The sequence below is a fragment of the Folsomia candida genome, unplaced genomic scaffold (genome assembly GCF_002217175.1).
Source record: "Folsomia candida strain VU population unplaced genomic scaffold, ASM221717v1 Fcan01_Sc001, whole genome shotgun sequence".
In the NCBI taxonomy this organism is placed as follows: domain Eukaryota; kingdom Metazoa; phylum Arthropoda; class Collembola; order Entomobryomorpha; family Isotomidae; genus Folsomia; species Folsomia candida.
In genome coordinates, this window is record NW_019091193.1 from 1640182 (window position 1) to 1666968 (window position 26787).

A 26787-nucleotide genomic window follows, 5' to 3' on the forward strand; every position below is an offset into this window, starting at 1 on the left:
GGAGCATAAATTTCAAAAACTTGACATTCAGTACTCTCACTCAAAAATTACAGTTATCCCCTCACATAAACTAGCAGATAAGTCAAAATACCTTATCTTCGTGACCATGTCGCACTTGCACGGCCCCTGGTCGTATGGCATCATCACTTCCAGTTTCACATTGCACATGTCCACTAAACCCCGCAAACTTCACCTGATTTCCAGCATCTCGTCAAAGTAAACAATATTTTTGATTTCTTTTGATTTTAATTTGTAATCAAAAAAATAATAATTTTAAATTTTTTTAGTTTTCCGAAATGGAGGAAGCCACTACTACGACTGGATGTGTCATTTGCACGGCGAAAGTGAAGGGAAAAAGTAGCGATCCTCCACCTGACGAGGACTTAACAGTCGTCTTTTTCCTCACGGATTTGCTCCCAAAGGAATTTCTCCTCCAATTGGGGGCACGAAGGGGGGACATTTTCAGAAACAAGGGTGCAAGCCTCCTAGTCCTGGCGGATTTGTTGAAAAGGTTTCGCAAGCAAATGTGCCAAATACATGTGCGAAATTTATGTAAATAAATTTGAAATTTTGATTTCATTCAACAGCAAAGGCTCCCCATCGACATGGATATCTTTTTGTGACGAGTGCTCAATCATTGTGGACGAGGCGAGAGAACTTCGCGTACAGATTGATGCTTTTCAATCAAAATTAGACGGATATAGGAAACGAGTTAGTTAATAATTGTTTTTAATTGTTTTTAATCATCCGTTTTTAATGGTAATTTGTTGATACATAGGTTTTGGACGTAGTAGAAGACACTTGGGTCAGGAAAGAAGGAGAGGATAAGAACCCTACAGATATAGATATATCTAAACTAAATGAACTCGAAATATCCGATCGTGTCCGAACTGCGGTTGTTATTAGTAAAAAGAAGGCCGACATCATAGGGAGAGAGAGAGAGTTTGAATGCTTACCTGGTGACGAAGGTTAGTTAGTTAAGTTGTGGATTAATTTGAATTTGAGATTTATATTAAAATAAAATTATGACCCAATTTCTATGTAGTCCTGGTCAAGGCTGAAGCAGAGTCGGACGCGGAGAATGATGACTTTTTAGCAGATGTGATGATATTCCCTTCACAAGGCTGGCACGATTTGGATCTTAAAGGTTCACCGCCTAAACGTGCAAAAAGTAGGGCCATTTTCTGTTAAAACCCATAATTTAGGTTATAATGGGCGTACTCAGGAGAACCTTCGCAAATCAAGATAACTTACAAAATTTTTGCTAAATTAGATTTCGCAAAACTTTTGATAGAAAATTGTAGGACTTGTATTCACAAAATTTATATTTCGAAATTTTTTGCAAACCATGTAAACAAATTCAAAATTATATGACAAGGGTGTTGATAACTTTGCAAAATCATATTTCACGACCCATATTTTGTTACCTTTGCAAATTTCCTAATTGAGTTGCGATGCTGTCATGAGTACACCCAATGCTTATTCAACCAATCATTATTGTACAGAAAAACCCAGGAAGTCCAAGACGGAGGGAGGCATCACGCCCAAACGAGCCTCTACCAGTCCGACGTCATCGTACATCCCGAAGAAGAAGAGATGTGTGCAAAAGCCGATAAAGTCCCTCCTCGAGAACATTCCCGAACAGGATGACATGCAAATTGGGCCAGAGGCGGATGCGAGTGTGGATGTCAAGAAGGAAACTAATCAGGATGATGACCCCACCGTGATCCGCACCCAGTCGGGAAGACGAGTTAATAGGCCGGACTATAAGCAATTGTTGATGGGTGTGGAAAGTGACCCGGAGGAGGGGGAAGAGAAAGACTTGTTAAGGGTGAAGGATGAAAGAGAACTTTTAGAAGTGGAATGTAAGAAGAGATTAATTAAACATGATAATTAATTATTTAATTGTATTCAATGTAAGAGATTTATTTAATGTAACTGACCTTACAAATTATGTTAAGTAAATACATAAATATTTAAATAATTAGCTTCGAGGTTTCGGTAAACTTGAGAACTTTGCAAAGTTAATGCAGTTACAAATTCGTGTATTAATTATAGTTATCCAATAGTTGTAAAGTTTGGACACATTTTTTGTGAACTTTACAACTATTGCATAAATAGAATTAATACAATAATTTGTAATTGCATTAACTTTGTAAACTTCTCAAGTTTACAAAAATCCCTCCAGCTATTAATGAAATATTTACATCTAATTTGTATAATTAGTTAACACACTATTAACTAATTCCCTTAATGTGGACAACATTTTTGTCAATCTGGTAACTTTTAAACAAGTGAAATTAACCCCATTTTATGTAACGTTGCGAAGCCTCAGATTGAAATAATTTGACTTTAAATTTGTACGTACGTCATTTTTATAAATTAAATTGCATTTATCTAAAAATTTCCAAGTTATAAAGCTTTACAAAAATCCCCAAGCTAAATCGCGTCACAGAATTGTGCACATTTTTAGTTTCCTAAAAATTTATCTAATTACAACGTTTCCATTTTAAATTTTACACAGTTATTAATACAAAGCTTGGTTCGCCAATGCAGATAAATAATTTCCTGATTTTTTTTCCAGACTCGGATTCCGGATCAGAAGATGACTTTGTAGCTGACCCACTTTCTTCTGGAGATGGCAGTTCTTCTGACTCTGAAGAATCTAAATCCAGTGGCGATGAAGAAAACAATGACCTACTTCTCTTTCCAAGAATGAAGAAAGAAAAGAGAGTCAAAAATCGAAATACAATCAGTTGTACGCAAATAGATTGTCCCAGAATGTTTAGGACAGAAGAACAAAGAGACAAACACTTCACAAACAAACACGCACCTGGTTGGGAGGAAAATGAAAGGCTTAGAAAAAGTATACCGATGAATATTTATTTTTGCACAAAATAAGTCGTAACTCTTTACAAATTTTATTCAGAAACTTTTGACATTACTAATTTTTAGATTGATTTCATTGAAGTAATAAGATATAAAAGTTGCAACAACTGAAACAATGCATGAAAAAATATTGCAAAATAATAGATTGTTTTAAATTAGGCATAAAATTTACAATTTGTTCTATGGGGCTCCATAGTTTCGAGTATTGTGGAAAATTTATTAATTCAAAAACTTTCTCCCTAATTGTATTGCTGCACAAAATATCAAAGTTACAACTAAATCAATTAATGGTATACTGCTTTTTATTGCAGGTGGGAAAAAGTATCCATGCGAACACTGCGATAAAGTCTACCCCCGCAAAAAAATCCTTAAATCCCATTGGTTCGACGCTCATGGAATTACTCCCAAAAAACGTGGCACTTACGGTACAATTTTGTCCTTCCATAATTTCGCTACCTACCAAATTCTTCAATAATTTCATCATTCTTTTCCAGACGGGAAAAAACACGTGTGCGAATTCTGCGGAGAAAAGTACCGCAACGGGAACGAGCTCGCCATCCACCGTCGCACCCACACGGGCGAAAAACCCTTCGCCTGCGACCACTGTTCCGAATCCTTCATCTCCACCCTATTCCGGGAACGCCACATCGAAAAGTACCACTGGACCGTGCCCCCCATCAAGTGCGATTACTGCGAAAAATGCTTCTTCCGCCCCCACCGTCTCGCCACACACATCGTCACCCACACCAAAGAGAAGAACTACGTGTGCGAAATCTGCGCTCAGTCCTTTTCACAACCCACGTTTCTCAAATACCATCAAACCACGCACCCCGAACTGAACTTGGAATCCTTCAAGTGTACCCAGTGCGACAAGACGTTTACAAATCCGACCAATTTGAAAAATCATCACAAAGCCGTGCACCTTAAACAGTATCCCATTTCGTGTGAAGTTTGTGGGCTCGGATTTCTACAGGAGAGTCATAAAAGAATTCATATGAGGGCTCACACGGGGGAAAAACCATTTTCCTGCGACTTCTGCCCCCAGACGTTCCGATTCAAGGAGCGGTTGACGATTCATGTCAGGTCGCACACGGGGGAGCGGCCCTTCGTGTGCAAAACTTGTGGGAAGGATTTCGCCTCCAAGAGGAAGTTGGTGCGGCATGAGAAGATCCATGGGGCAGGTTTGGATGGAATTGGGGGCGCCCCGGTGCAGAAAAATTTGCAGTTTCGCTGCGAATATTGTGGCAAAGGGTGTGCAGAGTTGCCGCATTTGGCGTCGCATAAGCGGTACTGCAAGGCGAGACAGGTGCATCAAATGCAGGAGCAGGCGGAAGCTTATGTCGGGGAGAGTATGGGGCCGGGTGGGCAGCAAGTGGGTGGAGGAAGCTTGCTGTGAGGAGGTTCAGAATTATTGGGCATTATTTTCATAGGTTTTACACTAGTTTGTAGGGTTTTATACAAAATGGAAGTTATAATAGTAATGTCTAATGTTTTGAATTAATAAATATTTGTGTTTAATAATAATGATGTATCTGTCTAATTTAATTCATGCGTGTCTGCGTGTATGAGTAACTGTTGTGCATGTTACATAAATATGTATACATTCGTAGTAAGTTTTTATACATATGAATGTCGCATAGCATGTGTGACATTATCATCAGTGACATTATTTTTTAATTATTTTTTTTTGCAAAATCTACTGAAAAACACACATATATTCATTTACATATATGTATGAACATAGAGCGGGTCTTATATATACCCGATCACTTGCAACTGCGGCCTTAAAATTGTCAAAAATAAGTTTTGAAATCTCAAATTTCTGTAAAATACTAAAAATATATCTAGCCAAACATATCCAGGAACAATTAGGACTTTAATCCATTATCCACTTTGCATTTAACTTTTTTCTTCACACCCGCCGTTACTGATTTTTTGGATAACTTTGCAACTTCATTGTTAATTTTCTGCAACCGGAACCAAAATTTTCTTAAAGTATCGACTGTTTCCCAAAGCTAGAAGTATTGCTTCTTACATAAAGGTCACATTTTTTTATTGACCGAAGATGAGGGATATATGTAGGGTTTCCATTTCATTTCCATTCCATTCCAGGGACGCCAAACTGAATTTTTTTTTATTTCTTGCTTGATAGTTGTTGGATTGTGGAATGGTCCAAGGTCGGTCTAAAAATTACATTTTCTATTTAATAATACTCCTTGATGAAAGGAATCAGACGGTCTATCCACCATTCCCGAAAACAAACTTGTACCTCCTCACAGCCCTTTTTAACTGAGGGGTCGGAAACGTGCCCAAATTGCCCGAACGTCAACCAAACCTGAGGTTTTTTGAGAAAACATTTGAATTTCTGCACGGTTTTCAGTTGGGAGATATATTTCCCATGAAAAATTGCCTTCCCGGAGTTTCTGTTACGTTTTTAAGAAGGTAGGACTCGTCGTCAGTGATCAACTTTTTTGGTGAGATTTTGTTGTAAAGCTTGGGAGGTCATGCGACTACTATTTTTTCTTCAGTCCCCCTTTGTTTTGCTGAAGATTTCTTTGCATACGCTTTGACCCCCATTTTATAGGCCTTAATATGATACAAGTGGTTTGTATTAATCTTTGACTTCATGGCCGCATGCCGCATCAGGCACCGACGTGGATGGAGAATTTTCTTAAACAAATTTTTCGTTTTTCATTTTCGGAGGAGTCGAAATGATTATTTTTTCTCATCCTGCGTATTTGGGGTTGACATTTTCGGATTCTCCATACTTTTTTATGTATGTCCTAATTTTTGCACGGCCACATCCCTCTCGTTAAAATGTAGTCAGGCCTTCAACGAGACAATGTCAAGCAAGTTTTGGGACTTACAAAAACTTATTTCCCGACTTAGTCGTTTTGAAATGGTCTAGGAAATTTTGCTTTGGAGGAAAACTTATGACATTTTAGGGACACGTAGCCAGATATATTTACCTTATTCCACAATAATTTCAGATTTCAAAACTTGTTTTTGACCATTTTGATACCGAAATAAAAAGTGATCGGGTATATATAAGACCCGCTCTACTTAATTGTACTTACGTATGAGTAAGTGAGTAGTCGACGTGGGTTGAGTACATATGTATGCCCAAAATAAAATATAGCATAATAAAATTACCACGATTTGTAAAATAATTTTGCAATTTACAAATTGGCATATATTTGTACAGTGTAAACATTTTTGCACAGCTTCCCCAATACGTATATATGTAGGTACCTATGTATTTATAAATACATCTTGCATTATATGTAAATAAGTATGTATTTAGAACACAACCTACGGTTTCATGAACCCTGCCTGTCTCCATTTTATTCTTGAAACAAGGATAAATCTCACAAATTCCAGCCACATATTGCCACATAAATACGAACAAAACAAGGTTACACATACCTACTCGTATGTACATATCCTTTAATACGATATCATATCGTAATTAAGACGCATCCTCATCCTTGCCCGTCATGCCCTAGTACTTCTTCTTCCATGAAACTAAACAAACAAATACACGCAGACTATCCTCCTCATTAATAGTATTTTATCCTCATTATTTTAATCACCTTGCTGACACTGTGTGCAAAAATTGTCGTCGCCCTTAAATACAAATACCCACCACAGTCGAGACGCGTTATGAAATGAAATGAAATGCCATTCTTGTGAAACCTGTTCCATGATTTTTTTTATGAATGCATGCAACGAAACATTCTTTCTGTAATTTTTTAACGAGTTCATTTAGCCATTAAAATATATAAAACACCAGCAACCGCCTTACCAACTCGTCAATCAGCACAGTTAATAAAATACTTTTTACTTTACCAACTTTTTCACAGGATTGGATTGAATTCCATTCTGACAAGGATTTTATAAAGCAAGTTTTGTACCTGAATATGTATTCCGTGGCGTGCAGTCAGTTTAAGTAATTCGTGTGGGTGCTGTGATACGTGATGTATTCTTAATCTGAACCGAGTTATGTAACCAAAACTAGAGTTGGTCGTATGTATGTAACCGAAAGCAGAATTCTTATGTAAACCAGTTCACTGCAATCTTTGTTAAGGTCAAGTTATTCTATTGTTTTCTTTCGTTGTCAGTTTGTGCGTGATGGTGGAAATTGGAAAAATTTTGCGAAAATAGGATCAAATTTAAATAGTTTGGAGTTCAGGACCTTACACAACATTTGCATAAGTGCCTTTAAATTAGTACAGATACCATTGGATCATGGACAACAGGGGGTTCACTGGGAGTAATGGGGACATGTATAGGGGAGCTGTAAGACAAAATACTTGATAAGTTTCATATAATGTATTATTCGCAAAAAAATTGCGAATTGCGAAAAAATAATTTAATTTGTTATTTTTTTTATCCAAGGGGGACGAAGCAGAACCACGTGGAGTGCGAAATGGTCGAGATAAAGGGAACCATGCAGTGTTGGAACTGCATGAAAATCATAATAACCACAACACGACGACGGCGTCGGTGGTATCGGAGAAGATGGAGTTAGAAAACCCGTTGTTATACGCGATGGATGATAAGCCACCTTGGTACATGTGCTTAACGCTGGGATTGCAGGTGAATATGTAATTAACAGGATTTGGGAGGGTTATGTAAATTTGGCAAAATTTGCAAAAAATAGCGAAAAATTGCACATGTGTAAACATGCATGATAAGCGTATTTACCTATGTAGGAATGCATTTTATATTTCATCCATCAATACATCATTCGAACACAAACGAATAAGCGATGATGATAGTGATGAGAGGTTTATGCAAATTTGGAAAAATTTGCGAAAAAATTGCACATGATATTTGATGTTTCACTCATTCACTCATTCATACGTCATTTGAACAAACAAAGGAATTTGATTGATGTATGCGATTTTGTGTTTTCAATGCACAATTCAGGTTTTAATTATCTTAATGACTCCCGAATTGTTAAGTCAATTAAGTAAAGCCACAAAGTTTCTATAGCGAGAGACGCACAATTAAGACAATTATCCCATGGTTTTCGTTGATTTTCATGGTGCATGGTAGCATGGTGGTCCACTTCGGAAGTACCTTATTTTTTAATTGGTGGGATAAATTTATGCACATTCTGTTCATCTTAATTTGCATAAATTATGAAACCATTAAAGAATAATTTACGTAACAATGAGACAATTCACCAAGCTGTCCTTGCAAAGCTACGAGTTGTATAAAATAATTTTACAAACTTTTTTTAAATAGATAGACGCCTTTCGTCTGAGCATATAAAAACTACTTTTCTTTGGAAATATTTGTAAATTTTTGCAAAAAGTTTGCAAGTTTACAGAGTTAATAACGGATTATGTATGCAATGTTGCCAACGAATTCATGGATTTCCTCAACAAATCTCCGATTTTATATTATACATAAATACCTTAAATTATGCAACATTTAAAGAAATTCAAATGTTTTCAGCATTATTTGGAAATGATTGGCGCTACGGTTGCGTGTCCGGTCATCCTGGCGCCGGCTCTTTGCATGCTGGACGACGACCCCGATAAGGCCAACATCATTTCCACCCTCGTCTTCATGTCGGGGATTATCACCATTTTCCAAACCACGCTGGGTACCCGGCTCCCAATTGTGCAGGGTGGCTCGTTCTCCTACCTGTTACCCTCCCTCGCCATCATGAACCTCCCCCAGTGGAAGTGTCCAGACGACGCGGTCATCAGCGGGATGGGGGACGACGAGCGCCGCGAGTTGTGGCAAGTCAGAATGCGCGAAATCCAAGGCGCCATCATTTTCGCGGCCTTGTTCGAAATGATCTTCGCTTTTACGGGTAGGTAAAAAAATAAATGATGTGTTTCTGAAAGTTGTCTGGTGAGAAATTGTAACCAGGGTGGTGTTGAAAATCTGAATTTGGTTAAAGCAAATTGTTACCAGTTATGAAAAAGTCAATTGGTAAAATTTTGTCGCAAAGTTTACTAAATTTGTAGATAACTCGGTACAAAATTAGCTTATTACTGGACGTTTGTAACTATAAATTTTACAGACTTTGAGACTAAACTAATTTTGGTTTATCACTGATTTGGTGACAAATTTAAATGTGATTTGGAAATTTTTAATTGATTTTTTTTACTGATTTTTAGGTGTAATTGGATATTTGACGAAATTTATAACGCCGCTTACCGTAGCGCCAGCAATTGGGATGATTGGGCTGTCATTGTTTAAAAATGTGACGGTGCAAATGGGAAAAAATCCTGCGGTTGGATTCGCGTAAGAAATTAATTACTGATGTAAAAGTTACAAGAAAATAAGTTTGTAATAAAAATGAATTTTTAGCATGTTGGGACTCTTGATACTGTTTTCGCAACACTTAAAAGAAATCAAGGTGTGGTTACCGTTCGGGAAAAGGGATGCTGAAGGACGACGTAAAAAGTTCCCGTTATTCCAAGTTTATCCAGTAAGTTGGCATGGTAAATATGTAGTTTGTTATGTAATTTTGTAAGTATTGTACAAACTTTAGGAGTACTCATGCCAATGCATAATTTTGCATTGGGACTTACTCAACAAATAATTTCCTAAATCAGCCCATAGAAAAATTTAAAAATGAAGATCTACTGATTTTCTGAAAATTAAGTTTTGTGAAATTTCGCAAATCTATGCAAAAGTAGCAAAGTTACATATGTACGTTGAAACGTTGGATTTGCGAAATTGTGTGACACACGTAAATGTAAGGCTTCCAAGTTTATGAATTTTGCAACGTTTATTGAGTTGCAAATGACCGAGTGAAGAATTGTCATTTGAAGTTTTACATTTTACATAATATGTATAAATAAAGAATAATTATAGTTAAGGTATTTGTGAAAATTTATGCACATAACTTTTCAACAGGTCCTCCTCGCCCTAATTCTTGTTTGGGGTGTGACTGCAATTCTCACCGTTAGCGACGCTCTTCCCAAAGGTGACCCTGCGAGGACGGATTACAAAATTAAAATCCTGGACCAAGCCCCTTGGTTTAGGGTTCCGTACCCCTGTAAGTTCAAGTTCATGATTTATTGGTAGACACATCATGAATCTTGCTAGATATGTATAGCGAGGTCCATAAACAAGCTAATGACATGATGTCACTGGTGACTTTAGTTCAATGGGGCTGGCCGACGGTGTCAATTGGTGCTGTGATTGGCGTCCTGTGCGGCGTGATGACTTCGACAATCGAGTCCATTGGAGATTACTATGCTTGCGCAATTGTGGCGAGTAAGTCGTTTAGAAAATTACATAGCTATCCAAAAGATGCAGAATTATAGGAATTCAATTCACTACGAGTCAATTCATAGTCTTTGTAACATTGCAAAATCCATAATTCTGTATTCTTACGAAACAAACCCTTACAAATATTTCCAAAGAAAATCAGCTTACAAATTTTTGTAAACTTCCTCATCGTCAGATCAAGGGAGTCCTTTTATTGTGTAAAAGTTTGCAAAATTATTTTTACAAAACTTACGGATTTTACAAGTTACCAATGAAATGACTGCGTGATTTGCCTCAATATTGCATTCGTACATAACCTGCATAGTAAACTGCGTAAACTCTGTAAAACTCCAAGGTTAATTTTTTTCAAGCTTAAAAAGTTTGTGAAGCAATTTTACACTATTTGCTCAATTAAATTGGTGAATTGCTATTAATTTGAAATTACAAGCTCAATTTTAATTCAAAATTGTCATTAATTCGTAAACATCTTTCCTAGTCACATAAATAACATTCTGAATATGTTACTACATAACATTAAAACTTTTTGACATTAACAGAAGCCTCAGTTCCTCCCGCGCACGCGATCAATCGCGGGATATTCATGGAAGGCTTGGGCTGTGTTTTGAGCGGATTTTGGGGCTCGGGTAATGGATCGACCTCCTACGCCATGAATATTGGCACCATCGGGATTACGAAGGTGGCTTCACGTCGCGTCATTGTGACCGCTGGAGCAATCATGATTCTTTTCGGGATGGTGGGAAAAGTGGGGGCGCTTTTTATTTCAATTCCAGACCCGATTTTGGGGGGTTTATTTTGCTACACGTTCCCCCTCGTGGTCGCCGTCGCGATCGGAACGCTGTCCGAAATTTGCTTGGAATCAAGTAGAAATATTTTCATCGTGGCGTTCGCAATTTTTGGGGGATTGGTAAGTACTTAATGGCAATTAAATGCACTCTTAGAAATCCAGTATTAATATAATACCAAGCGGTATTCATATAAATATGACTCTACCAAAGTGATTTTGATAAGTAATACCAATAGCTCGGTGTTAAAGTTTCCCGTATCAGTAACAAATTTTTATGGACCGGAATAATTTTAATAACAAGCGGTAGCAACTTTAATATCGAGAAATCAATCCTGCGTGACTATACCAGATTTCTAACAGTGATAGTAAAGTGCAGAATTTCAGAGATCTGAACAAATTTCACTTGATTGTAAAATTTTCTAATTTTTGCTAATTAAAAATTTAGGCAGTCTCAGAATGGGCTCAAGCAAATCCGACTGCAATTCAGACTGGTTCGGCCGATATGGATAGTATATTCCAGATTTTATTAAGGTATGCATTTCAAACTGTTCAGTTTTCTCAATGGAATTAAATTTCGAAATATTTTTAAAATTGTTAAAAACTTGCAGCACCGGAATGTTTGTCGGAGGTATTACTGGATTCATTTTAGATAACACCGTTCCTGGTAAATAAATACTCACGTTTGTTTTAGTTCAAACAATTTATCTTTCCAATTATCAAATTACGATTAAATACTAAATTAAATTGATGAATTTCAAAGTCAGTTAATGGATCTTGAAATGTTGAATTATTGTTTTTTTTTAAATTCTAGGCTCTGACGCTGAACGTGGCTTAGCTAGGCGGAAATTGGCTGAGGAAGCCGCCACGATAAGTGGTGACCCCACGTATGACATCCCACTCGTCATGGGGTACATTAACAAGTAAGGAAATATATGAATACGTCTTCATATTCAAATTTACTACAATGAATAAATCCCACTTTCAAGGGCAAAATGGATGACTCTACTCCCAATTTCTCCGACTTATGACCCCACAAGGTTATCTAGCATTTGGGGACAGATTTTCGGAAAGCGATGTGCCGGTGGGGAAGCTAGAGAAGAATAAGTATAATAAACAATTTGAAAAAGTATGTGATATGTAAAATATTTTGTGTTGGTTAAGCATGGGTTTATGTATTTTATTACAAAAATGACATTGAAATAAAGTTTTTGATTTAATTTTGAGGTTTAATTCCATAACAATGTATAGACTTCTTGTTTTCTAAATTAAGAGTATACGCGTGTACATATGTTGTACATACGTTACGTACATATTATGTACATACATAGACATCTACATACATAATAGTAAGGGATATTCATTAGTAATGCATTATTACTAACCTTAAAAAATTTCATCAGAAATCATATTTTACATACAGGGTTTCGTTTTCCCTTCCGAAACTATATTTTCCCACGGTAAGTAGGAAAAAAGTGGGAAAAACGGTTTTTACCGTCCAAATGGGAAAGTATCAGGCTTGGGCAAGATAGATACTTTAAGATACAAGATACTAGATACAAGATACAAGATACTACTTGTATCTTGTATCTTCCAGCCGCCCCAGCAAAGTATTTATCTTGTATCTTGTATCTGAAAAATTCTCAATGAGTATCTTGTATTTGTATCTTGTATCTGATATTTTCCACCAAGATGAAAGTATCTAAGATACTTTTTAAGATACAAGATACTTTTTGCAAAATATGTTACCCGCGACATCTAAAGTTCGCCTTTCTTATGATTTATGAGGTAGTAATTGTAAAAACATATGTGTTATTTTTGCTAGTGGAAGGTGTTTTTCAATGCCTTACTACTCAATTTTGAGTCTTACTTTTAAGTAAGACTTTCATCTTACTGGGGATGCCTAAATGGCAAAAAATATGAAATTTTACCTTTTTTCAATCTAAAAAAATCAAAAGTATCTTGTATCTTGTTGAATATCTAAGATACTTTATCTTATCTTGTCAGTGGCTAAGCGAGCCAGGCCCGGCCCTGGGGATAAAAAATTCTGATCAGAGCTCCACGCTGCCGATTTTCGCCGGTGCGCCAAAGACGCCGACATCATTTTTGGTGCGGCCACCACCGGGAAAAATCGTTCCCAAATTTCTTGGCATGCTGCCGGGGAAAAATTATTTCATATAAACGATACGGATTGGGTTTGTACACTCGATTTTGACGGTTTATGTGAATTTTACTCTAGAGGCAAAGTTGAAGTAAAATATGTATATCATTAAGTATTTTTTTAAGCAACATCGTCTTGATCAGATCAAATAGTAATAGATAATTTTACTGCACAGAACAACGATTTCGTTTCGTTAAAAAATTATCCTCTCATGAGATGAAATTATGCGTTCGTGCATAAATTGTGCCGAGACAAATTACGCAGACAAATGTCAAAAATGCTAAAATTTGAAGTTTGACGGATTAAAATTTATTAAATTTGGCCCATAGTGCTGCGTGGAAAACTGAATTTGTCCGAATCCATGCCGGATCCAAAGAAAAATTCCTTCACAGATGAACGAATGAAGTAAAACTACGACCATGGCCCTTAAATTTAACCTTGGACTTATGTCTTTAAGCTGTGAGGAGAAATCATGGTTACATAAGTGTACGCCAAGTAAAACTAAGCGGAAGGTCGCTGATCATGCGGTACGCGTTTGAAAAATGGAATTGCTCAGCTTCGATCAGCTAAGCACACTTTTGTGATTGAGGCCAAATAAAACAGCAAAAGGATCGTGCTGGCACACCATCAGTCCAGACTACCCATAAAAATTTCAAAAACGTTGATTGCATCCGCCATCGTGCTTCTGTGATTTTTTTTATTGGGCGTAAGTTGGATTTGGTCGAAAAAGTTATTTTTTTCCTCTGAGGGTGAACTTTGGTGTCAAAAAATATTTTTAGAAGTTGTCGAGCGAATTGTGGATCCCCCGAACCACTCCCAATTCAAAAACAACCGCTAGAAATTCAAGAAGGACTCAAGTCGTGCTCGTGAGTCCAAAATACTTATTTGGTGGTTGAAATAAAAAAATTTCGACTCCACCTTCATATTTTGAGAAGAACGTACAATAATTGGGGCGCATGTTTGCAGGAAATCTAAATAATTTTGACATAAATGTCTAACTGTTCTTGGGAAAATTGAATTTGAATTTGAAATTAAAAATCGTAACATTAAATAAATTGCATACTGTAATTTTTCATAACTTTTTTCTTGTGCCAACGTCTGAAAATATCCTAGCCCCGCCACTGTACAGGACTTCAAAATTCACACTCTACCACACTATTGAAATGTATGAGGAAGCTGCTGAAGCAAATACTAAACATATTGAAGGCCACACCCCCGTGAAATCCTATCCCAAAAGCGTATATTGGGTTTGTACATGTTTCATAATGCATGCTCCCAAATCCATTATCAATTCAGGTAAATAGTTAGAAATTTATCCTTCTAGCGTGTTCCGAATTGAAGCCCATAAACTAGGTTTCACTGCTCATACAGACAAGAAATTTCAGAATTATGTGAATGATCAAGAAAAATGGAAGAAAACTGGTTGGCTAAAAATGCAAGAAAATGCATGGAGAAATTTCTGATCATTGACGGTGAAATCTAGGTCACTTTTGACCCATCCCAATTTCCTGGAGGCGTCCTTTTTCATGCAATAGATCATAATGAAGTGGATTATGAACAGAAATTAAAGAAAATAACTAAATGTCCGAAAAATACTTCAATGGTTCTAGGCAAGTATGACTTTGGGAATATTTTGGAACCCCAGGTATCCGGGGGGTTTATGACCACAACGTGTACGTACAGGAGTTTGTAAAAAAAGGATTATTACTCTTCATCAATAAGCATTAGAAAAAAGCAGATGTCCTATTTTGGCCGGACTTATCAATGTGTCATTATGCGAAAATTGTGGCGAGAAATTTGGAGGGGAAAATATGTACTAAATATGCTCCCAATCAAAACAACCATCCAAATGTCCCTCAAACTCATGGGATTGAACTGTCTTGCTATGCCTGCATACAACAATACTCTAGTCCAGGTCAGGAGCCAAAAAAACTAGAAGGTTTCAGAGTAACTTGTATGAAATTTTGAAATTGGTTGCGGAGAAAGTGTGAAAAAAGCGTAATTCTCATGCTCCCAAAATAATTCGCTCAACCGGACACAAAAGGGTAATAGAAGCTATAAATGGCATTACTAACTCTTACAAACAGTAAGGATTTCTGCTAAATTTTGCCTTTTAGTCTGTACGAAGTAATTCGAATATTAGACGAGTTTAAAAACTGTTAAGTTACTTTTGACACGGAGTATATTAAAAGAAATTTTAATTTTTTATGCAAATTTGTAAGTCAGTCCGAATGGCCCGGCCCCTTCGGGGCCCGGCCCTGGGGAAACTACCCATCCCGCAGCTACTCACTTAGGCTCTGTATCTTGTATCTTGTATCTTTACAAATATTAAAAAGTATCTTTTACTTAGTATCTAAGTATCTGTGGCAAAAACAGAGAATAAAGTATTAATCTTTATCTAGTATCTTGGATTTTTTCCAAAAGTATCTTTATCTTGTATCTTGTATCTTAAAATAAAGTATCTTGCCCAAGCCTGGAAAGTATGCTAGTAGTAGGTCACCTTAGAAACACAATATGGCATCATGATGTATCCCGTTTCGTTAAAAGGATTCAACGACAAATACATTTAGTAGTAACTATTTTTCATCAATTCGATTCAATATCACTGAATTCCTTAATTTGATTAGCGAATGAATATCATGCAAAATATACCGGGAATAAGATTATCGGAAGATGTTGACTTTTGCACGTATAAAGAAAAATAAGCCTCCGACAAGGCATTTGCATAATCAGGTAACTTTTAAAAAGTAGTGTTTAAAATATGGAAAAGGAAGTGTGGGTTTTAATCGAGGGCGGACAATGAGTTTCTGGTTGCATAAATATAAGTATATTGAGTTAATCTGAATGGTTTTGAAATGCGGCTAAAGCTTTAATAAGGCTGACCTTCTAAATTACGTATCTATATACCATAACAAAATGATTGAAGTAAATAGTTCACCTCCAGAAAATATGTAGAGGCTATTTTTCTTGATATTTTAAACACGTAAAAGGCGGCATCACATTTTTTATCGTCTAGACGAACGGAAATTTAATTATGTCTATGGTAGAAATAGCAAACCCGTACGTGTTTTACCACCCTGTAAATGGTTGTATATGACAATACAAAAACTTACCCAAGCTTTAACATCGCACTACTCTGTGGAATATCTCGACTTCTCCAATGTTTAAAGACTTGTACGTCCTCCATTTTCGCAATATTGTCCACATCATACAACGAAGCTCATTTTATACAGCACGCTTCATTTCGTGGGATGAGGAAACGAAGCGGGCAACCTTCAGGAATGGGCGGGGATACCGTCTTTTCCAAATGGTGTATGCCTCCTTTACCTTTCCCATCCTACCACTTTTAGTATTCCAAAGCTTCAAAGTTTCCGTGGAAGAAGGTCTACACGACAGACAAACAATAATCCTGGCCTATCTTTTTACATTGTCCATATGGACATTTGTGCCGTACAGTTGGGTACTAATGAGGTACTCGGAAGCATCTAAACTTATACAGATTGCTGAGGCCACATCAAATCTGGATAAACAATTCACAGGTACACAAAACTGAGAAATTCTTAGAATATAATAACACTGAGAAAAAAGTGATACCCTATCAATATTGATATAGGCTGCACCGAAAACTACTCAATCGATGACGACATCCACACCTCATTGTTGCAAATTAGCCGTTAGGCAAAAAATATCTACTTCTGGCTTGACTATTTTATGCCGGTCATAGTTTTATTTGCCAGCTTTTCAGACTCTAATCCAATTTTCGGTACTGTCGTTCGGATTCGAGGATACTTCATGCCAGGTCCAGTTGGTGTGTTCCTTCACTATGCGGGATTGCTTGCGGTTGGATTTTTTACATGGATGGGGGCTTTGATACTATTCGCGGGCTTGGGGTGTAACATGGTGGTAACGGCGTTTGGAATTGCATTTGTTCATGGATGGACACTATTCCTGATACCCAACAGGTGTGATGGAAAATTTCGTGGTGGAATGTGTTTCGAGGAAGGAATCAAAATGTACAAGAGTATTGGTATAATGTGTAAAATTCACTCCGAACTTGCCAGAGAGTGCATTTCGACTTGCATGCATCATTTCTATCTTGTTATATACTGCAGCATTGCAATTTGGGTGTTTATCAAACAAATTGTCGATAAGGAGGGAATTTCAATTTTCCTGACTGTTGGGTCTTGCACGTGTATTGGTGCGACATTTTTAATAGAATGGTTCACAGTTAGTTTTATCTCCACGGCGGCAACGGGATCGAAAGAGTTTCTATATCGAATGCAATACAATGAGAAGAATAAATATAGAAGAAAAGTGTTGACAGCCCTTTTGCCAAATTCCATCAATCTAGAAATAATTGGGTCCGTGGACACTATTAGGGATGGAATTCAAAGAGATTACTTTCTTAATTTTGTGTCAAGAGTTACAGATTGCACCATTCGTTCGTTGCTAGCAAAGAGTAAAACTGACATATTTTAAATTGTGCAATATATTAATAATTCAAGAGATTGTCCTCCCCTTAAATATCTTATCAAAAAAGTATTTATGCATAGGATTCCATAAGGTATTTAAATCTAATCTAAAACATAAACAAGGTTCGGACGAAATCCAGGGTTTTCGTTTGACAGGTTTTTGGTTATGGTTTTAGTATGGTATGGTTTTGGATATGGTTTTTATTAGGTTTACTGGGCTTGTAAGGGTTTTATTTGATTTTTACTACTAACCTAACAAACGGTTGCCGCAACTAGTGTTAGTGGATATCCAATGGGACATTAGTTGTCCTCCGGGTTTTAGAAAATTATTACATATATTCCGTATATTATTACATATATTCCGACTAGTTACGTAGTAACTAGTCTCCTAAAAATAACATAGTCCAACACATGGGCGACGTTTTTGATATGTAAAATATTTGTTTAAGGTAAGCTAGCCCAATTAAATACCGATGAAACCAATTAAAAATCGAAATAAAGTGTCATGCTAAAACCCAGTGTGCTTTACTTATGATTAGTTCGGAATTCATGAAAACTCAAAAACACGAACTCAACAGCAAGGTAGGAATAGGGATTATTTTTTTCAAACTTCTTGGGAATGTGGAATGTGAATTAAAAGTCAAGAATTACGGTTTGAGAATTATGATTAAGGATTAATTAATCCCCAATCTCAATCCTCAATCCCGGATTAACCAGATTCTGATACGAAGTAAGCTTAACGAAATTGAATTGGGGTAGAGTGAGATTACAAATCCATTACGCATCAAATCAATACATCATTATATAAGTAGAACCTTAAACATTACATGTCCATCAAATTAATTAACTACTTGATTTTCTGCTGAAACCGATCTACATAATATATTTACCAGCAACTCCTAATGAACCGTCTTTCCCTGTTTGATCAATGTGAGTGATACGGTCTCATTGATGCAGAATGTCTGCACTACTAGTGGAGTCCCACGATCGATAAAGTTCGATCCGAATTTCACCTTGAGGACGGAACAGCCCCGGATTTGTCGCTTAATCAATGATTTCTTCCCAGACAATCCGCTCGCCTTCTTCGCCAAGGATTCCATCACCTTTTCCGACGCCGAGTTGACGAACGATGCCAACGTAAAAGCCAGTACGTTGTTCATCCCGCAATTGACGGCGATGAGGGGAAAGACCAGGAATCCGGGCATCGCGATGTCAGAGTGATGATTTAGCGTGACATACAACGTGATTATCTGGATTCCGGGGATGCATAGCATTATCGATGGCAAGATTTGAAGGATTTTTCCAAGATTTGAATCCGCTGATAGAATTGAATACACGTGTTCAAGTCTGCCTTGGTTTCGATGGCTTCAATTTTCCTGGAAAATAGGCCAACTCATAATTTAAATTTTATTACAATATTTTCGAACAGAAATGAGCACTATGGTACATAAATATCAAAGGTTTCTATTGGGGTATTTGTATCTACAAATATGTACATTACTTTTAACATTCTCTTTAATACAGGTTTCGAAATTTAATTTTTGTGTCTCAACTTTCCCTTCTTTTATCTATTCAAATGGCCATTTTGAAACCTGTTAAGCTCGGATCTTTACAAAATTAAGATTGTATTGCTCCCAAAAGTCGATCATTTTAGAGTCACGAAGTCAAGCGGTTATAATTTTTTTTCCAACCAATGAGAACATTAATTATTTTTACATGTGTATGTATTTTATTTTTCTATTTTCTCATGGAAGAAAAAAATCAAAATTTTAACCCCCTGACTTTGTGAACCTAAAGATAATCGACTTTTTGAAGCAGTAAAATCTCAAGTTTGTTAAAAACGCATGGAGACTCACCTCCATTTGAATACATGAAAGAAGGGAAAGTTGAGACACAAAAATTCAAGTTCATAACCCTCATACAATTGGACGTTAATAATTAACTCTGTATAAAAATATACTTGTTAAGAATGCTGAAGTAGCTCAATATCGAGACTATTCCGGTGAAGAGGACGTAGATAACCCAGCACCCTCCGGCCAGCATCATATGCCAGAACATCCATCCTTCGAACATATGTACGCCCAGTTGTACCACAATAAATCCCGCCTTATTCTTGCAATTTGGTTGCATCGACAGGATGAATGGAGGCGTACAAGGGACATAACGGAGTAGTAGGAATTGCAGGAGAGCAACGGTAGGTAGAGAGATTTCACCGGCAGGTATGAAAATCCGCATCATCTTGGCGCCCAGTGATAGTGGTGGCGGCGCGTTATCTAAAAAGTTCAATTCTTCACAATTACTCTATTTTTTGAAAAACTTGTGTCAATCGGCTTACCCGCCAATAGTTCATCCTCATAGTCCAGGAACGCGTTAATCACCTGAATCCCTGCAATATCCAGGTTCCAATTCCACTTTTGGATGGAGCAAAAGAAATACAACGAGAAAAAGACGAATCCCTGCAACCGTTCGGTCAACGTTAACCAACCGAAGCAAATATTGGCCAACATGGCTCCCGTGTAAACAACGGAGAGCACGCTTTGAAGTCTAAACATACGAATGTGGGGCATATTTTTAGTTAAAATCATCCGCCCCAACTTTGTGTCGAACTCGAAGGGTACGCATTTTGCGAATTGGCAACTTTGAAAATGGAATTTAATGATTTTCAGGTATGATGTGTACATCTTGGAAGGAAGGAGCCCAGGCGGATTGCGTTAAATGAGTGGTGGTACTATAAGTACATACTTATTTACATATACATATGCCTTATTGCTTGCACGTACTTATATAAGCTTTGAATTAATTAGTTACATATCACGGTTCTGTAATTCTTGACATTTTCCGCTTTATATCAAGTATCTATATACTGTCAACTGTATATACGTGGGTGTTTTATTATTGATTTTCAAAAGGTATGTTCCGCACTGTTTCTGACCAAACTTTTGATGAAATAACAAACTTCAAATACATGTAGGATGCTGTGATTTTTTTCAGTTCTATAGGTTAACATTATCACTAGCAATAGCTCATCAAAATTTACCTCGAAAATATGCCAAAATTTACGACTTGATTTTATTATCATCAGAAAACCGTTTCCCCCTGATGTCTTTCTTTAAGTTTCGAAACGAATAATAATCACCAGGGGTCATGTCTGGACTGTACAGGAGGTGGTTTATCTAGGTGAAGCGATTTCCGTCTGCAGCAGCCCTCGCAAAATGCCAGGTATGAGGTGGGGCTTTGGCGTGCTAAAAATGCACCAACTCTTTTTTTTGACCCCACGTTTTTCTTCAACCAGAGCACACAACTCCTTCGGGATTCCTGCATAGGTTGCCCCATTTATCATAGTATTTTTACCAATAAATTTTATAAGGAGGGGACCTTTGATATCCTTGAAAATGGGAATCATCAATTTTTTGGCAGGTTTTTGCACTTTTGCTTTCATGCACTCTAAACAAAATTGAGTAAGTATTGCGCAAATTTGATCAAACTTAACACAACACCGGGTTAAAAAAGGGGATGACTCACCTTTCGGTTAAATTTTACTTCTCTAGGCTGAGTAAAAGTTTTACTCAACTTTTGGACAAAGCGTGCTCTTCAAGTCGTTGAATTTTTGTTACGATAAAAGCACAAAAGTTACACCATCAAATAGACGAATTTTGCTAAAGTAGTTGTTAAATATTTACTCTTTGTTCCAATCAAATTTTATCACATTCAGGAATGATAATTGCACTTTTGTATGATCGAATTTTGACCTTTTGATGATTATTGTTTATTCCATATGCTTACTAAAATTTGCTCTTTGCTTTATCATTGAATGCTCTTTAATTTATAATTATTTATTATGTTGTTTACTAGAGCTAGTACATTTATAATTTATAATGACAGTGATATTAATAATATATTACTTATATTACTGTACTTATTAAGCGTATTAACAATACTGACAATAAATAAAAATAATACCCGTACATAATACCCGTACGTCTTATTTTAATTAGTAAAATTAAATAATCAATCTTCATTTAATCCTTCGTCCATGGTGATTTGTGACGAAAGCGACAAGACTGAAGACGATGACGACCTAACTTTGTTAGTTTGGAAAACTGTGCAGTCGAAAAACTCCCAAACACTCTTACACTCTTCGGGAAATTTAAGTTCTAGGACGTAAAAGATCTTGAAACAGAGATCCACAGCTTTTACGAAAGACTCTGCAGCAATGAGGCGCCGTTCCACCATGACGAAAGCTTGTTGGATGTCAAGAAACTTCAAGTTTCCTATACAAATAACAAATGGCTGCGTTCTCACGGATTCTGCTAAACGAAATTCTTCAAGATCTTCATTTCTCTATAATAAACACAAAGTAATTAATATTATTATGAAAAAATAATTTTATTTTTTAAATTAATTTAAAGAAGGAACTGACTTGAAAAAACTGTACGAAGAATTCAGGAGAATGGGCTCCGGTAATTCTTCGTCTCTTTTTGCCATCTTGAGTATAAGCAGATTTTGAAAACAAATACGGAAGCAATAGTAAAGATCCGGAATTTATTTCGTCTATAAGAACAAGTAAATTAATAATAATTAATATTTATAAAATACCGCTTAGTTTAATTAAACGTCATTGATAAAATAATTAATACCCTTCGACCATTCCTCTACGTTCTTGGAAATCCCAATTTCCCCATGAATATTCGCCCTCGTTTTTACTGCATATTTCCAAATTTGATTTGAAATACAAGTCCATTTGTGCAGCATCATATCGCCTTTGTCAGGATATCGAATGGAAAAATCTAGGTCAATCTGACACACAATTAAAAATGGAGGTATTATTATTAAGGGAAGTAATTATGTGCAAGTCCGTGTTAATTAAATTATTTTGGAAAAATTACCATCCCAGTAGTATCAATTAGTCGCGGCCATTCATTTAAGGTAGTCAACAGATCATTTGTCTTTAACTCTTCTGATCTCAATCGAAAAGTCTGCGCCATGTATTCTGCAACTTGATTTAGTGGAGATGAAGTATAACGCAACCACGATTTCTTGTCTTCTTCATCTTCTGATGGCTCTGAATTTAAAAATTAAATCATTTTTTAATAATAATATAAAATGACGTAAGTATAAGTAAGTACATTTAATATATACATTTCACATACTAGTAATCTCCAGACACGATTCAGGTTTCCGAGGCTTAGTGACGTTACGTTTTCTCCGCAAATGTTTCAACCTGTCTTCAATGAGCCCTGACGCCGAATTTTTTTTCTTCGTTTTTTCTTTCACCTCAGATTTTCGGTAAAACATATTCTAAAACCAAAGAATAGATTTCGGCATTGATAATAAAAGTGCATAAATATTTCTTACCTCAATGTTTTTTTGCTGCTCACAATTAAGATTTTGAAATAGCTGCATTGCAACACATTTCGCCAAGTTCTCTTTAACTTCTTTTGAAGGACTGAAAGAAACAAAACACAACAAATCAATTATTACTTCCAAATTATCGGTTTATATGTAGGTATAACTTACTGATATGAATAGTTCTTCACCAGAAAGTTAACAATACGACGCTTTATGAGAGTTTTTGTGTCGGAGGTGAGGAGGCTGGATCGCGATATTTCTTCAAGCACATTCATTCCATTTGCAGTTCCTTTGTCTTCATCAGAATTTAAAATGATTTGTTTAATATCCTAAAATCACATACATTAGAATGTCAGGAATTGATCTTTAGAAAAAAGTCTTAAATTAATCTTCCAAATAAAATACTTATATAATTTTAGCTCCTACAAAAAGCGGATTGAACGTGACAAAAGTAATTTCTACGTGCTCCTCTTTATCTGGTTCCTGACCGCAATTTACGGAATTGTCATCCCCCTGAAAATATAATTGTAATTTAAACAGCTTATTTCATTTAAATGGATATAAATGAAATCATATTTAAATAAAACCAAAATTTTACCAGCATAATATTCATGTTACCATTTGGTGCACGCTGGCAAGTTTCGGAAGTTTGTTTGCCTAGCTAAATATTTACATAAATGTTATTCTAATTAAATTAAAAATATACGCAAACTCATCTGAACACACATATTTCTACAATTACATAAAAAATCAAATTACACAAATTCTATTGGACAGCAGATAAGACCGTGGCCCTGAGGATCGTCCAAGCAATTAACAACGACTAAGGGACTCTCTAAATAAATTTTTTCAGGGTCAATAAGTACAGGATTTTCAAAGCTAACTATTTTGAACAAATATGAATTCCTAAACTTTTCCTCGTACTTCACCTGCCTGACTACTAAATGTGTTCTCTCATTATGAAAAAAACACAGACTAATTTGAACAAACTGTACACTTGTTGATTCATTTTTTAAAATAAAATAATTTTCAGGTTTTATTTTCGTACCACAAATTGTGACCGAGTCCATGCAAAATATTTCGTCACATGCATTTAATGAAAGTTTTGAAAAATCAAACGATATTCTCAGATCTTTAAATGCAATTTTGGAACCAGATCCATAAGTTATTTCTCCAACTAATTCGCATCCAATTGAAAATGCCAAATTCAGTGCCATTCTTCTTGAAACAGTTTTTGCAATATTTCTGAAATTATAGCAATTCTTGCCAATTGTTTTTGCAAGACGGTGTTTGGCTTCAAACCGCATACACCAATAATTCTTAAGTGGCCCTAATTGTCTTATAGCTTGTGCATAATGCAATAAGTGATGAAACTTTGGGGTTAACTTAGATTGAGACAGTTTGAGAAATGCACTGTGATGCTCAGCAATTAAATTATTTAACAAAGAAACCCCAACCCTATTTATTCTTGGTGCCATTAAAATACGTATAAAGCGGCGAAGCATGATAATTAAATCCCAGTGCTTATCATTCCTACTAAACTTATCACCAAATACTGCAGGAAATATTAAGAAAAAATGGTTCATTTCGGAAGCAGAAAAGCAGGATTTTTTGTCGCCGTCAACAAAACTGGAATCGATTTCAGGCAATTTTGATACTGCATGACTATTCTTTTTAAATGAAGATGAGAGCCTGTGATTAATCTGCCTTATAGATAAACTACCATTATTAATGACATGTTTCAAAAATAATTTCAGTTCGGTGATGCAGATTCCTTCTAAAATATCATGCATGATATCAGGAGCAAAATTATTAGTGACATGAAATCCCTTAATGTCATTAACAATTGAACTTTCCCTAATCCCCGTCAAACTAACATTTTCCAAGCCTAAATCATTTTCATATAGGGATAAAATGCGCCTCTTATGGATTGATGCTACTACAGATATGTATGTATTTTCCTTCTCCATTTTGCAAAAACGACAGCGAAAATTTGCGTTAAAACTTTCCACAAATCCTAAAATAGTATGCAAACCAAGATTATCGCCACAAAACTGGAGTACTTGAACGTGACTAAATTGGCTATTTGCAAGGACAGCTATCTTTTGTGAACTTTCATGCAATGAATTTAATTCATCAACTAATGGTCCAAGAATTAAATTCATTCCATATTCTTTGACAAATTTGGATTTGACTACCACAAGCGGAAAAATATTTTCAAGCTTTGCATTTAATTGAGGTGGAAAATTAGCAATTACAAAATAAAATAAGGCCAGTTTGTGGATTTTTGCTTTTGTTCCCAACGGGTTACAAATTTCCACATCATCATAATAAATTTGTAAGCATAATGGATTATTTTTAAAAGTTTTAAACAGATCACCTGACTTAAAATTTTCCAAAATTTCCGGATTTATTCCTACATTGACACTATCGGCGATTTTGGAATACTTTTTAAGAATGATTGGCAATGTTTTAGATAATTCAAAAAGATATAGGTTGTCTCCTTTTTCTTGCATCAGTCCTTTATTTTTATCAAATTTAAAGTGAGAACCCAATTTTATTTCTTTTGGTTCGACTAAAAGAGATTTTTGTTTTAAAATTTTCTCCAATTCATATTGTGAGGAAGAACTATTTGGAAAAGGGTCCCTTAACGTATTTAAATTAACTAAAATTTGAGCTGAATTAGAACTAGTTTTTGAAAAATCTTTTGCAACTTCAATGATGCTGTTGACTAAAGAATTTGCATTAGATAAAATTTCATTTGATTTAAGTAATGAAATTCCACCAGACATTTGCAAAGATTTTATAAAAGCTAATTTATAATCTAAATTAATTTCATAGATGACATTTGGGGGAAAAAATTCTTCACTACTGCACTTATCATTATGTTTAGTATTATTTTCTAGAGTGTCAGAATTATTAAAATATCCTGAAACATTTCTATGTACTGAGCAAACATTTCTGTGAATATGTTTTTGAAGATTGTCTAATTCAGTAAAAATCATTGAACACAACGGACAATTTAATCTAACTTTTCCTTTTCTAATCTCATGGAATTCCTTAATATGCTGCCAATACTCTTTGAACGAACTAAACTTAAATGCACAAATACTACAATTAAAATTAAGGGTAATCTGCTCAAAGTTTGACCCTGACCTACTAACCTCTCTAGCAGCAGTTATTATTTTTAATCTGTGACCGACTGATGGAATAATTTCGGCAAACAAACGTTCCTCCGTTGATCCAGCGGCACCGTCCAATAATTTAAAGAATAATAGATCGTCAACGTCGTTCTCTATTGAAAAATAATTAATTACACAAAAAATAATTAGTTATAAAAAAAATTATGTATATGTAGTTTAATTATAAACATACAAATCTATGAATTAATCAAAAGAATTTACAATTTACCTTTCAATTTATCCGTATATTGTTCCAGGCCAGTATCTCGAAGAATTTGCTCCATTATTGGACACGTCGAAAAACTTTCAAAAAAAGAAATAATTTATTTTCGTTGTTTCTCCTTTTGCTGGTAGACAGCAACTGTGGCACTTGAGCCACGCGGAAGATGGAGACGTACAGTGGGGAGAGTTGACTTTGTGCACCTGAAGTGTGACTATTACACCAAAAAGTTGACTAAAATTTAACTCCGCCGATAGAGCAAAGTTTACACCATTTATTGACAATGTTTAATCTAGTTTGGTCTGGTTTCTACCCAGAATTGATTAAACTCTATTTTACTCAACCTGAAGTCAAATTTTATCCAATATTGAGTAAACTGAAAATTAATCAACTCAACCGTGTAAAAATTGCACTCTCGAAGTTTTGCTTTAATTCGAAATTGTGGAAAATTTGATCAACATAGTTTTACT

General features: G+C 35.8%; 3 protein-coding genes across 5 annotated transcripts; 2 read left to right on the forward strand and 1 right to left on the reverse strand.

Moving 5' to 3' along the window:
- The first annotated feature begins 168 nt into the window (after positions 1–168).
- LOC110856765 (zinc finger protein 37) lies at positions 169–4413 on the forward strand. The gene is made up of 9 exons (XM_022105312.2): positions 169–216; positions 288–511; positions 588–711; positions 779–968; positions 1046–1171; positions 1506–1865; positions 2585–2866; positions 3201–3314; positions 3384–4413. Exons 2-9 carry the CDS (start codon positions 297–299, stop codon positions 4283–4285), a joined length of 2313 nt encoding a protein of 770 aa, XP_021961004.1. The 5' UTR covers positions 169–216; positions 288–296; the 3' UTR covers positions 4286–4413.
- A 2282-nt stretch (positions 4414–6695) lies between these two features.
- On the forward strand, positions 6696–12166 carry LOC110863486 (solute carrier family 23 member 2). The gene is made up of 12 exons (XM_022112806.2): positions 6696–7188; positions 7288–7488; positions 8356–8719; positions 9030–9156; positions 9223–9343; positions 9775–9916; positions 10024–10137; positions 10689–11056; positions 11382–11467; positions 11545–11600; positions 11748–11856; positions 11923–12166. The coding sequence occupies exons 1-12, from the start codon at positions 7138–7140 to the stop codon at positions 12038–12040; spliced, it is 1857 nt and encodes a 618-aa protein (XP_021968498.1). The 5' UTR covers positions 6696–7137; the 3' UTR covers positions 12041–12166.
- A 9207-nt stretch (positions 12167–21373) lies between these two features.
- Positions 21374–26462, reverse strand: LOC110842184. 3 transcript variants are annotated; one of them, XM_035846831.1, is made up of 11 exons: positions 26327–26462; positions 26080–26210; positions 23514–23576; positions 23342–23428; positions 23084–23244; positions 22922–23012; positions 22717–22864; positions 22453–22628; positions 22204–22363; positions 21987–22117; positions 21374–21907 (listed from the first exon to the last, which is right to left on the reverse strand). In XM_035846831.1, the coding sequence occupies exons 1-11, from the start codon at positions 26379–26381 to the stop codon at positions 21575–21577; spliced, it is 1536 nt and encodes a 511-aa protein (XP_035702724.1). In that variant the 5' UTR covers positions 26382–26462; the 3' UTR covers positions 21374–21574. The 3 variants fall into 3 exon arrangements, with proteins under 3 accessions (XP_035702724.1, XP_035702725.1, XP_035702723.1); XM_035846832.1 differs by lacking the exon at positions 26327–26462 and having other exon boundaries at positions 23675–26206; XM_035846830.1 differs by lacking the exons at positions 21374–21907; positions 21987–22117; positions 22204–22363; ... (3 more) ...; positions 23084–23244; positions 23342–23428 and having other exon boundaries at positions 23531–26210.
- Positions 26463–26787: the final 325 nt, after the last annotated feature.